The sequence below is a fragment of the Globicephala melas genome, chromosome 8, assembly GCF_963455315.2.
Source record: "Globicephala melas chromosome 8, mGloMel1.2, whole genome shotgun sequence".
Lineage (NCBI taxonomy): Eukaryota > Metazoa > Chordata > Mammalia > Artiodactyla > Delphinidae > Globicephala > Globicephala melas.
The window spans coordinates 46,414,045-46,427,206 of NC_083321.1; the positions used below are offsets into that span (position 1 = coordinate 46,414,045).

At 48.5% G+C, this 13,162-nt stretch overlaps 1 protein-coding gene across 7 annotated transcripts in view; it reads left to right on the forward strand.

Annotated features, from left to right (window-relative positions):
• Window positions 1-13,162, forward strand: part of TRIM66 (tripartite motif containing 66) — a 63,747-nt gene that overhangs the window by 13,790 nt on the left and 36,795 nt on the right. For 3 of the 7 annotated variants that reach the window (XM_060303553.1, XM_060303548.1, XM_060303550.1), the window contains exons 3-5: window positions 4,223-4,389; window positions 10,567-10,671; window positions 12,131-12,278. In XM_060303553.1, coding sequence (XP_060159536.1) covers window positions 10,663-10,671; window positions 12,131-12,278 — 157 coding nt within the window. In that variant the 5' untranslated portion in view covers window positions 4,223-4,389; window positions 10,567-10,662. Of the gene's footprint in view, window positions 1-3,539; window positions 3,690-4,222; window positions 4,390-4,611; window positions 4,647-10,566; window positions 10,672-12,130; window positions 12,279-13,162 lie in introns of those variants that run through there. The other 4 variants (XM_060303551.1, XM_060303549.1, XM_030831318.2 and 1 more) reach the window with 4 other exon arrangements.

Here is a 13,162-nt window from a genome sequence, read left to right on the forward strand (position 1 = left end):
CTTCCCCATGTGAATAAAAGGAACATTATTCTTTCTCTTCAAATCTACTAAAAGGCATATCCTAGATGGGAGACCTTGATTCCGAGGTCCAGATTCCAGAATCTCTTTGTTTAGTATCTTAATTTTCCCAATCTCAGTGTGGATGATGCAGTCTACATATGGGCAGAGCCCTGGTCTGGAAGTCAGGGGCCCTGGAGCTCGGTCTGGACTCTAGCACTAACTGACTAGGTGATCCTGGGTATTCTCTGGGACTGGACTTGAAGAGCTCTAAGAACACCAAATAACCACCATAGCCTCCTGCTTCCTGAAGCTAGTGATGGGTAACAGCATATCCCTTGAAAAGTACAAATGCTGAAATGGGGAGCAATCTTTGTTCCTCAGTGGGCAGGCCTTGGGGATTTGGGAAGATCCAAAGAGAGGGACCCGATGCACGATGCTACAACCTCAGAGTCAGAGAGGGAAATGATACTTATCTTAATGAGCAGCTCCGCTGGATGGGCTCTAATGGCCTGGGGTGAGAGTGGGAGGTAGAGGGGATGAGATCTCAGAACCAGGAGCTTGGCAGGTGAGGTGCCTGCTATTTGCTCACTCCAGGTGAGGAACAGTGTGTGCAACTATTTGGGATCTGTTGTGGGCAGTGCCCCAAGTTTCCCAGGTGGAGGGCAGGTTGCTGAGCTGGGCTGAGCTGGGTGTGCAGCAGGTGCAGAAGCTGGAGCTCCAGAGCCTATCAGCAGGATGGTTTTTCAGTTCATGAACAGTTTCCCCACCTTAATTGGCTCTCTAGGGCCCTGGGAGTAGCACTGGTACCTCAGAGCCATTCCTGGGAGAGCAATTCCCCTGGTGACGGGAAGGAGGCAGGCAGTGTTTTGGGGGATGTGCTTGCTGCCGCTGGCACTACTTGGAAAGCTATAGCTAGGGAGGGAGTTCAAGGTAGATGTGATTGATGGACAGGGTCTTGGAGGGGCCTCTTGTCTGCGGGAACTCTCACTCAAGAGGGACCAGTCATTGGTTAACTGCTATGACGGCTGGAGAGCAGGAAAGGCCCTTAAGAGTATATCTCTGACCCCTCATTGAATAAATGGGACATCAGGATTCCAGAAAGTTCTAGAATTCTGCTGAATGTCACGTAATTGGTCACTTACAGAGAGCCAGAAAAAAAATCCGGCTCCCTTGCCTGCCAATCTGGAGCTTGTCTGGGCTTCAGGGACAGTAGGAACCACAGACCTAGAGTAGGGTGCTGCCCTTGGTTCCCCCACTGGTCCTCTGTCCAGGCCCAGTTGGAAATGGAGACAGTGGCTTTGCATGGAGTATGTCAATGCATCAGCCCTTGGATTGACTCTTGAGATAGGAAGTGAAAAGAGATAAAGGTGCCACTCTATCAGAAGAGATGAATCCAGGGTCATCCTACCCATACCTTCTGCATTCCACTATGGGTACTTTCTTGACACAGAAAGCTTACTTCACAGTCAGGTGGTTCCTAGGAGCATGGACTCTGAAGGCTGTGAATAACCCATCTCCAGCTTCAATCTGTCACCTGGCTCTTATGCCCAGATTCTGACTCTTGGCTCAGATCTGCTACCTGGCCCTGCCCCACAGTCCCTGGATCCCCCTGCCTGACCTTACTTCACCTGTTGCCTTTGTGGATTATGCTCCCAAATCCTCTAGCTTCAACTCTGATCACTCTCTCCTATCCTGAGCTTGAATTTCTAGCTACCTAAAGGGCTCCTAATTGCTTGCAGTTCAGAACAGAAGCTTAGCATGGCCTTTAGGGCTCTTCCCAGTCTGACCCCGTGCTAACTTTAGAGCCTCATCTGTCATTCCTCTGCATGGGCTAGCTTCATCACTTATTCCCTGAGGGGCCTCGTATTTTGTCATCTGTAATCCTCTGTTTATGGTGTTCCCGCCTTCTGAAATGTCCTTTCCTTGTTTGTTACATCCTACCCCAAACTGAAGTTCTAGCTCAAATGTGACCCAGTTAGCAGAACTAGAGCACACAGGGATGGGAGTTGACTTGGGAATAAGCAGGATCCCCATTACCAGAAGGGAACCTCAAAGGGAGAGACTAAACAAAGTAGCTGTTGCTTTAGTTCGGGGGTCAGCAAACCTTTTCTGTAAAGGACTAGATAGAAAGTATTTTGGGCTCTGCAGGTCATAGAGGCTCTGTTACGACTACTCAACTCTGCCACTGCAGCACAAAAGCAGTCATAGACAATATGGAAATGAATGGGCATGACTGTGTTCTAATAAAAGTTTATTTACAAAAACAGGTGAGCTATAGTTTTCTGACCCCTGTTTTAGGCTCTGCCTGGGGAAATTGGGTGGATTTGAACCTGTGGGTGGCATCAAGCAGGAATAGCTGTGTAGGAGCCAGGCAGGGCCAGAAGAATATGGAAGGGAATCACAGGTAGGGGATAGTGTTAGCATGAGGCACAGGGAGGAGAGGGCAGGAGAAACAGAAGGGCGTGAACTTTGGTTGGAATATAGGATTGCTTGAAGGAGAGAAGTAGGAACTCTGTTTGGAAAGGAAATTTTGAGCCAAATTTCCTTTCCAAACAAAAGGGTCTTGACCAATTTAGGCTACTCAGTAGACAGTGGGGAGCCATTGAAAGTTTTGGGTCAGTGGAATATAATCAAATCTGTATTTTTGAAAAGTCTTTCTGGCTTCCTGAGAAGAATGAATGGAGGAGACAAGACTGGATGCAGTAAGAACTGCTAGGAAGCTACTGTAGTTGTCCAGGCCACTGGTTCCTTATTACTGGTCCTTGAACCAGTGCTGGTCTGGATGCCTAAGAATTATTTGGGAAACTTGCTAAAAACATAGATTCCTGGTCCTGTACCCACACCCAAGAGATTTGGATTTGGGATTTCTAACAAACCCTACAGATTTGTGAATCATTGGTCCAGCAAGGCAGAATGAGGCCTGATCCTTTTAAGAAGGAACGGATGCCAGAGAAAGTAGGATACAGGTACGATAAGATTTGGCAACTGCCCTCTTCCTCCTCCTGTTACCTATCTCTGTTCATGGCAGCCCATCCATGTGACCCTTTTTCCTTCACACACCACCACTCCCTTCAGCATCCTACTTTGGTCATGTCCTCTTGGTTCTCTTTGAAACAACTCTTCTGTCCCTTTTTTTTCCACTTCTACCCTCATTCAGGATCCCATTAATCCTTAACTGGACAAGCCTTCTCCCTGCCCTACCCCCACCCCCAATCTCCAGTCCATCAAGATAGTCATAAAGCCAGAACCTTTTTGGGTGGCCTTTGCTTTTAGGATAAATGTCAAGCCAAGCCTCTTGGCTTAGAATCCAGGGCTCTTCAGGCACTTACTCTACTGCCAGTCTTTCCAAGTTCATTCCCTGTCACTTCCCCTCTGTGCTCTTGAAATTTGCCTGTACTCTGGGCTTTAGCAATTATACTGGACTCGTAGTCTTGCCCCATCCTAATATCTTTCCTCTAACCTGACCCTGTTTTTCCTTCCTCTTTCTCTCCCAGCTTGTGTGTGACTGTATCTCCCTGGGGGGAGGGGTAGAGTTAGCTGCCGAGGGACACCTCTCAGGACCGTTGTGCATTATAAATGTGTCTTCTCCATCTGAAGTCCTAATCCTCCGCTGTGACGGACAATTGGTCACTATGGCAACTGACTGTGACATCACAGGATAAGGACTTCAGGTGAAGTGGCAGGAGCAGGTGAGTGTGTAGGAGACAGACTTTAATGTCTGTCGAAGCCCCCTCACCCCCACCCTCCTTTAGTGCCGGGGGCATGGAGGGCTCTCTCGGGCTCCTGCTGATTTTTAAAATGCTGTGGTGAGAGTGTGTGCCTGGCATCTGCGTGCTGCAGTAGTGTGGGGCTGACAGAGTGTGTCAAGTTGAGCTCTGGCTGTGCAGGCACCGCTGCTGCGTGAGCCTGTTATTCCATTCTGGATTGCTATTTTGATACCCAGATTGCATCATTCTTCCTACGTATAAACAGGGGGTCCCCAGGGCCCTGCAGCTACTCACTTCTCTACCAACACTGTTGTTGTGATGAGCTCTATTTAAATGAGCTGCCGGATCGGGGCAGGTTCCAGCCACACATGAGCACTGTCATTTTGGGGAACATGGAGGGCTGAAGGATTTTTGGATCGAGTCCTAAAAGGCTGAGAGTGATGGCCTCCTGAGCTATGCAGAGGGCGACAGAGCTAGTTCCTGAAAGTTGAAAATCTCGTTTTCTTCCTTCTGAGCTTCTGTTCCAAGGCACCCAGAGGATTAGGAAGGAGATGCAGCTAGGAAGAGTCGCCTCTTTGAGGTCTCCCTCTTGCTGTTCAGTTTGGGAAAAATACTGCAGAGCCTTCGAGATAAACAGGAACAGGAGGAGTCAACCAAGCCCTTTCTTGCAGAAGCGTCTCAGGTGAGCTGGAGAAATGCAGCCCTGGCTGAGGATGCATCAGGGACAGCAGGAGAGGACCCAGGCTGCTCCCCCTTCCCCACCCCGCACCCAGCTCCCTGAGGCTTAGGCCCTGCAGCCCAGCTGGCTGCAGAGTGCAGGGTGGGTGTTCCTGGGCACTTGGTGAGCACCATCCTCTGGGACCTGTGGTGGTCTCACCTGTCGCTCTTCTGACTTCTCCCCCAGGTGTTGCTCCAATCACAGGGCAGCAGGCCCCACAGGTAAGCCTGCTGGCAGCCAGGGGCAGGAGCAGAATCACCTTAGGATCGAAATCTGTCTTTCTAGCAGGGTCTGGGCATCTGGGGAGTGGGTGCAACGTGTTTCTCAAAGGTGGTGCTGCTCTGAGCTATGGGCTAGAGGAAGGCTTCGGGGGCTTGTGTGGTGGGGGCCTTAGCTGATGCCCAGTACCCTGGGGCTGCCTTGGGTGGGAGGGCAGGAATGGTTAGTGAGGATGGCCAGCCTGCCAGAGAATGTAACTGGAGTGTTTTTTCTCCTTGCATAGTGTCTGATAGAGGCATACCCCTGACAGAGGTAATCAGGGACTGCTCAGTGTTTCAAGGTGCCACCTGTGATTTACAAGGATCTGTGGTTTTTAGCTATGTCCCTGCCTCTTTCTGGGCCTCTGTGTCACCATCTTTATGATGAGGGAACTGGGTAGATGAACAGTGGAAAAAGCTAGGTCTGGAAGCTGGGTTTGTCCAGCTTTGGTTCTACAGGTGAGAGCTGGCAGTGGAGCATCAGTCTTCTCCAGATGATGCCACTGCTCTACTGGAGTCAGAGCTTGGGCCCCAGCGGCAAAGTTTCACGGAGCCCTGGACAAGAGCTCTAGAATGAAGGGCTTTTTAACCCTCAGAGTGTTGCTTAGCACTGAGCTCGGGCTTATGTGCATGTGTCCCGACCTGGTGTGCTGAGCTGACCCATGCTAGTTTTCTGAGACCTCCTTGGGATTTCTCTCCCACCCCAGCCCCATGCCCAGGTTGCCTTGGCACTGCCGTTCATGTCTAAGGGTGGACTACCTAGTCTTGACCCACCTCCCTTGCTGCCTCACTAAGTCCTGGGCTCAGCACACTCTCTAGGCCCCAGCAGCAGTCGTTGTAGTGCCGAACCTCAGGCTGCACCCTAAGCCTGCTCATGGGTCCTTCAGTGAAGCTGGGAGTTAGGGGACGCAAAAGGTGTCCTCCAATTCCCCACCAACCCCCAGGGTACCTAGGTATCAGGACACCCTTCTGTCTGTTGGGCATCTGCCCTTTTCTCTTCTCTGCCAGAGGGGAAGTACATGACGGCTGCATTCAGAGTCTTCCTTAACTTGTTGGAGCCTCTTTAAAACTGGGTGAGCTTGCCTTTCTCAGCTGCATGATACAGGGGGCAGGTCTATCCAGCTCAGCCACAGGGGAAAGGGGTACTCTCTCTTTGGCACTGGTCCTCAAACTTGGTTGTACATTGTAATCACCTGGGGAATTTTTCTAAAAATAAATTTATTTATTTATTTATGGCTGCGTTGGGTCCTCATTGCTGGGTGTGGGCTTTCTCTAGTGGCAGCGAACAGGTACGGGGGCCCCTCATTGCAGTGGCTTCTCTTGTAAAGCCTGGGCTCTACGCGTGTGGGCTCAGCAGCTGCAGCGCATGGGCTCAGCTGCTCCGCAGCAAGTGGGGTACTCCCAGGCCAGGGCCCGAACCCGTGTCCCCTGCACCGGCGGGCGGACTCTCAACCACTGCGCCACCAGGGAGTCCCCTCACCTGGGGAATTTTAAAAAATACTGATGCCTGGCTCCTACCTCCTGAAACTCTGATTTAATTGATATGGGGTGTGGACTGGACATCAGGATGTTTAAAAGTACCTCATATGATTCAAATATGTAACAAAGTTTGAGAACCACTGATCTGTAGAATGAAACTGCCCCCAGATTTATTTTTTCTAGGCAGAAAAACTCTGCTTCATTTGCCTTTTCTCAAAGATCATATTTCTTAAAACTTTAAGCATAGCTGGGGCTGGCTTCCAGCTCCTTCTCGATTCCAAGTTCAAAGCTGGGTCCAGGTCATCATTAGAGTCTGATCATTATTATGGAATATTTTACTTAAAATCAAATCATTTAGTTAATTAAAATAAAATTACCTTGTTTATTTACACTTGAATTAGAGAAGAGTATAGCATAGTGGACAGGGCTGAGTTTTAGAGGTGGACAGACTTGGGGCTCCAATTGTAGCTCTGCCTCTGCTTTCTATGATCTTTGGTAGGTGACAACTTCTTGGAGCCTCAGTCTATCCAACTATGAAATGGGGACAATGCCTACCTCTAAGAGATGGTTTGACGATTATATAAGACATGTAAAGTGCCTAATATAGGGAGTGGTGGTAAAAGAATAATTTGTCCCATACCTCCCAGGGACCAGAAGTGCTCACTCTTGTGACAGATGGATTGAACATCTTCAGTTTTCAGAGAACCTCTGCTGCCTGTGTGTTCTTCATTCTGGAAGCAGAAGCCCACCCCCTTTGGGGATGGTTGTGTGGCCCCTGGGCCCTGGTCCTGCATTTCTCAGAATTGATGTTCTTCTGTATGAAATAAAAGCTCAATGCTGTTGCTTGAATAATTCAAGTAGAAAGAAAAAAGCAATATATCTAAATAATATTTTATGTAATATGTGATTTAAATATGTATTAAAAACTAAATTAATGTTAAATATTGTAAGCTGATGTTAGGTCATTTTATATATATCCACAGCCCTAAGAGTTCATGTATTCCAATTGTCTAAAAAAAACTTTATTTTGGTATCCTCATTGAAAAATGGGGAATCCTCTTTAAAAAACAAAGAGCTCAAGGTTGACACAGCTCTAGGGGGGTTAGGGACCTTCTGAGGGAAGATAAGAATTTCTGGGCAAAAGTTGTGACACAAAGAGAGCCCATGTCCTCTGTGTCCACTCTGGTCCCCACAGTTACCCTGGTACCTGTGTGTATCACTGCCACGGTTCTCCAGCCCTGCTGTCTGCTGCAGCAGCCCCTGATCAGACTGGAGGAGGTCTTAGATCCAGGCCTCCCTCAGCCACAAGCCTGTCCCTGACTTGCTGACAAGGGTGGCTGGCTGTCCCTTCCCATCTTGCCCAGGGGAATATTTCTGAAGCCTGGTTGCAGTAGGCAGAGGAGGAGGGTTGGATAATCCATACTTCCCTTCTATTCCCATTCCCCTCATCTAAGGGTGTAGAAAGTACAGTTCAGAGAAAAGGGGTCGCTTACCTAAGGTTGCACAGTTAGTGACAGTCCTGGGCCTGGAACCCACATCTCCCAGTTCACAGCCTTTCCCAAGCCCCACACCTCTGCTCTGGATCAGACCTGATTCCTTTATTTTCCTGGGCTGGTTTTTTCCACCACCCCGAAAACTTCCAAATGGCTTTTGACTACTTTCATTGGCTGTGAGTGCAAGGAACACACCTGGAATACTCAAACCCACAAGAAACATAAAAATCATGCAATATCTTTTAGTATCAAATTGTGGATTATTTTTGTATGTAGACATATGAACAGATAGTTAAAATGCAATGTGATATTTGTTGTACTAGAAGGATGTTCAGGATGCTGTGGGAACCCTGAAGAGGGAATAATTAACTCTTCCTAAGGGAAATCAACACTGCTTCTCAAAGGTAGAACATTTGAACAAGTTTGGAAGGTTGAATAGGAGTTTATCTGAAAAGGAGTGGGGCAGCAAGAAAGGGTGTTTTAGGGAGAGGGAACATTCACTTTCACAAACATAGAGTTATGCAAAGGTTTGGTGCATTTAGGGATAGCAGAGGTATTTGGCATGGCAAGGACATAGGGTGTGTGGCAGGTGAAGCTAGAGATGAGACTAGAGAGAGTTAAGGCCAACTCAGAAAGGGCCTTGAGTGACAAGCTGAGGATTTCGATCTTTAAGGCCAGGGGAGGTACAGGATGTGTGATGAGGCCTTGTCTGATCTATTCAGTTATTTCTCTCTTTCTCATGCTGATAATGAGGCTGTATGACTATGACAAATGTTTGAGCATCTGGTACCAGGGAGTCAGAAACCTTGTGGAAATTATTTCCAACAATTAGAACAGCATTTCTGACCTGGGAGTAGATGAGGAGGATCTTCCCTGGGCAGCCAGGTGGTAGGGAGGGACAGTCACGTGATGCCCCTGGATGACGCCACCTGTAGAGAGCATCCTTCTCCACCACGGGCCACTGTTCTTGACACGCAGGAGAGTATCTAGGAGATTGCAGATCCAGTTCTGTCATTAAAGTCCATGGCTCTGTGGAGGCTAGGGGAGGGGTTTTTTGCGGGGCGGGGGAGCGGAGTGGTAGGTGGGGGAAAGAAGATTATTAAAATATTATTTTGCATGATTTTGTAGATTTTGATTTTTCCAGAATATATCAGTTATCTTTTGCTGCATAAAAAACCACTCCAAAACTTAGTGGTTAAAACAACAACCAAGCTTTATTTATGATTCTACAGGTTGAGGGTTTGGGCTGGGATGCTCTGGGTAGTTCTTCTGGGCTGGGCTGGGCTTGGCTAATCTCTGCTGTGCTTACCCATGTCTGTGTTCAGCTTGTGGGTCAGTTGGGGCTACCTGGTTTGTGACGGCTGCAGGTGGGATACCTGAGACAACTGAGGCCTCTCTCCACATGGTTTCTCATCTTCCAGCAGTCTAACCTGGGGTTGTTCACGTGGCAGTCTTAGAGTTTTGAGAGCGAGAGCAGAGTCATATAAAGCCACTTGAGGCCTGGGCTTAGAACTTAGTGTCATTTTTGCTACATTCTGTTGGCCAAAGCGGGTCATGAGGGCAGCCTAGCTTCAAAGGATAGAGAAGACTCCACTTTTAATGGATAGGATTGCAAGGCATGAACACAGGGAGGAGGAGAATTTGTGACCACTTTTTCAATCTCCCTCTCAGACTATCTGACTTTCATCACCTGGGAGAGTTGATAATTGAGGTTATTGCCCTACCATGAATGGGATATGAGAAATCTTTTGAATTCAAAGTCAACATTCATGGAGGATCATGTGAATTCTCAAGTATTGTTTAATTCAGTCCTCATAGCAACTCCTGTTTTTCCTTTCTATTTTACATCTGGGGCACAGAGGAGTTAAGTGAGACTAAGTGACTTGCCCAACCAAGGTCGCTGAGTGGTAGACCTTGGTGGTGTTTGGGCTTAAGTCTGTCTGCCTGCAAGTCTAGAGCAACTGCCATTGTATCATTTTGGTGATATGGGGCAGAGAAGACTGTGGTGGTATTGCTGCATGCACTGGCATAGCCAGCCGCTTTTCAGGGTGTCCTCATCCCTGGGCGCAGGCACCTGGCCCTCCTCAGGAAGCTCATCTCCTTGTACCCAGTGGACTGAGTGCCAGTGGGGTGGACCTGAAGTACTACAATCTCCAGGGTGGCAGCAGTGTCATGCTGCTTATATAGTTCAGGAGTCCACCATGCTGATGAATGTGTTGGAGACTGCTGCATTTCTCTGGGGAGAGGGGAGTAGGACAAGATGTTCATGTTCACGGGTGAAACACACATATATGTGGTGCACCCAACATGGACTGGGTGGAGAAGGCCCAGCAAAACCTCTTTGAGCCCCAGAGGCAGACCAACTGGTATTGGTTGTAACAAGAGAAGAATACCTCCTAGATGAGCAGGCAGGGAGTCCTTGCCTTTCTCTGGCTAGAACCTTCTTGGAAGCTCTAGCTTTGAGATCTTTAAAGTAATTCTACTACACAGTAATGTAAATGGCTGGAGCTGTGCCCTGGGCTAAACTGACCCCTTTGAACTTAGCCAATAGTGGGAACCAGGCTCTCAGGACTGTGGAATGCAGAGTGGGAGCAGCAGGAAGGCACCTGATTATCAGAAATGGAGCAGGGTTGGGCCTCTAGTAACATGGCTTGTAGGGAGGAAAGGAATGTAGGATCAGGCAAAGATGAGGATGTGGGAAGTTCTGTAGGGCAGGCCGCTAATTGGATGGTCATGTCCGGAGCACCTAGATGGTAAGTGCAGGCTATGGCATCAAACATATTTCATTTTGGCACAAGTGGTATTGGTACATACCTTGGTGTTGTGTATTAGAAAGCCTTGTGTCTAGGTCCTATGTTATGTATAATCTGCAGTGTTGCCCTGACTTTGCTATCTTTCCCACCTTCTCCCAGAGCTCATCTCCTGTCCTGGGTGTAAGCGAGTATACCTTACCAGGGATGTAACTGAACATTTTTTTGCTGCAGTGCTTTCCTTCTGAGCAATCCAAGATGGCCAGGGTAAGTCAGGACAAGCAAAGAAACAGCTGATCCTGTTCAGAAATCTATGGAACCCCTGTTCATAAGTCTGTCTGTCCACCCATCACTCCATCTGACTTGTTACCCTTCCACCAGTTTGCCTAATCATCCATCCACCCATCCATCCATCCATCCATCTATCCATCCATCCATCTATCCATCCATCCATACTTCTATCCAGAAGAGAACCAAAATGTTTCAGTTGGGGAAGCAAAATTGGGGTGTTTTCTCTCTCTTATAGCTCTTACTGAAAACTATGGGTACTAAGCTTTTATTCCCCACCCTCCACCCACCCCGGCACACTGAGTTGAAACTCATGCACCAGCCTGGGATAAATGGGTTCATCAGTTATGCTTATATTTAACAACTAATGCGTGAGTTTCTGAAATTTCACATCACTTACTGACTGGTATCCCTTCTGTTCCTTTCTCCACTGGGGTATCCTTGCCCACTACATTTTATTCATTTGCCGTTTTACTTACTTGCACCTGTATTAAATTCTTACTGAATGTCTGATATGCCAGGGCCTGGGTGCTAGGAAGACAGAGACCCATGTCTCTACCCTCAAAGAATTCATAGTTTGGTCAGTAAAACTTGTATTTCTCCTCTTTTTTCTTTTTCTTGCTGTGGGTTTGTCAGATCCCAGTGTGAGGACAAAGCTGTCAGGATCCACATCAGTTTGGTGGCCTGTATTATTCATGCACAGACAGACTAATTTTTCTTCTTCTCCACCTTTTATATCAGCCCTGCATGATGTTTGCTGACCAATGAATGAACATTTGTACTAGAAGAAGGCTAGGGACTCTTGGTCCTGGCAGGCCGCAGCAGTGGAAACACAGCTCTGAGAGTTGGTCCATCTCACTTTTTCCTGGCTGTGTATGATCATCTTTCTGTGTACTCATACAGCTGCAGCTTCTTCCTCTCCATAGGCACATTACAGTTTTCGCTCTCGCCTGTGCTTTCCATTTTCCTCCCTTGTCTGCCTGGTGAACTTCTACTTGTCATTCAATATCCAACTCAAATGTCAGCTCTTTATGGAACCTTTCCTGGCTGCTCCTGGATGGAACTCCTGGAAACCTCTCTTTGCTTCCTTAGCACTTGGTGCATCCTTTCATCACAGCATTACCCACTGAATGTCTGCCACCCCGTCCAGGCTGTGTGTACCTTGAGAGCAGATCCTTGCCTTATTCATCTGCGTATCCTCAGCTGCAGCACGGGACTTGTGTGAATAGCTCCCGAGGGCAGTACGCTTAGTCACAAAGGGCGCTATGCCTCACACGCCCCTGCATGTCACTCCCAGGCAGCTCTCCAGAATTGACTGCACTCCAAAACAGTGGAGGAACAGCCCTGCAGGACCCCAGTGCCTAGAGTATTTACCACTCATAAAAGCAGGCCCAAGTGATGAAGATACGTCAGTAATTCTAGAACTCTCTACCTCTAGAACTGCTCCGAGTGCAAGGAGAAGAGGGCGGCACACATCCTCTGTACCTACTGCAACCGCTGGCTGTGCAGCTCCTGCACGGAGGAGCACCGGCACGGCCCTGCCCCTGGGGGCCCACTCTTTCCCCGGACCCAGAAGGGATCTCCAGGTATCACTCCTCACCCTCTCCACTAGCTCACATGCACTTAAGTAGTAGCAAACCATAGAATCTTTGGAGAATAGCTCTCTGACCTCGTTTCCCTGCTGGGGGTGAGAGTAGGGGTGGTCTCAGAGCCTTTCCTGAAGGAAAGCTGTCCCCTGCAGAGTCACATCACAGTGTAAACTCACTCTAGACTCTCCCTGCTGGGGGGAGCAGCGGGGGCGTGGGTGAGGGTGGGTGAGGCAGTGCAGGGAGGAATAGTCTCGAATTACCACAGAAGGTAATTGAGTTCCCTATCTTTCACCTCTGTTTCAAGCAAACGGCCCTCACTTCTGTTTAGTTACTTGATTAATTCAGCAGACTGGATCAGGGTTTGTCCATTTATCCATCCAGCACCATCTGTTTTAAGTGGCAGTCTTCTTGAAAGTCTTTTCTCAAGGCCCTCGAACTCTGAGAAGGGTTTTACCTTCGTCAGACAGGAACCAAAGTTCATGACCCATGTGATCTGGCCTGGAGCCTGGCAAGGTTGGGTAGCTTGTTTCAGCCTCACCATAACAGAATCCTGGTTAATGAGGAGATTTAGGTTGAGTTTTAGAGGACTCACTATTCTGCAGGAGATCCATGTGCAGCAGGTAGCAAGCCCCTTCCTCAGGCTCACCAGGTGGTGGGGTGCCTGGGGCTTGATGGCCAGTTATTTCTGGACAGATGGGCAAATCCAGCCAGTCTAAGCCTGCCTTCCTCCTTGTGTTCCTGGAACCTCACTGGTCCAGAGAGAGGCCTCTCTTACTTTGTACCACCTTCCCTCCAAGCTCTGTGTCTTCCCTGTGTCCATAGATGGCTGAGGGATGCTCAGTGGAACTTAAACTAAGAGGTCTTCCTGAGCAAGAGAAGCC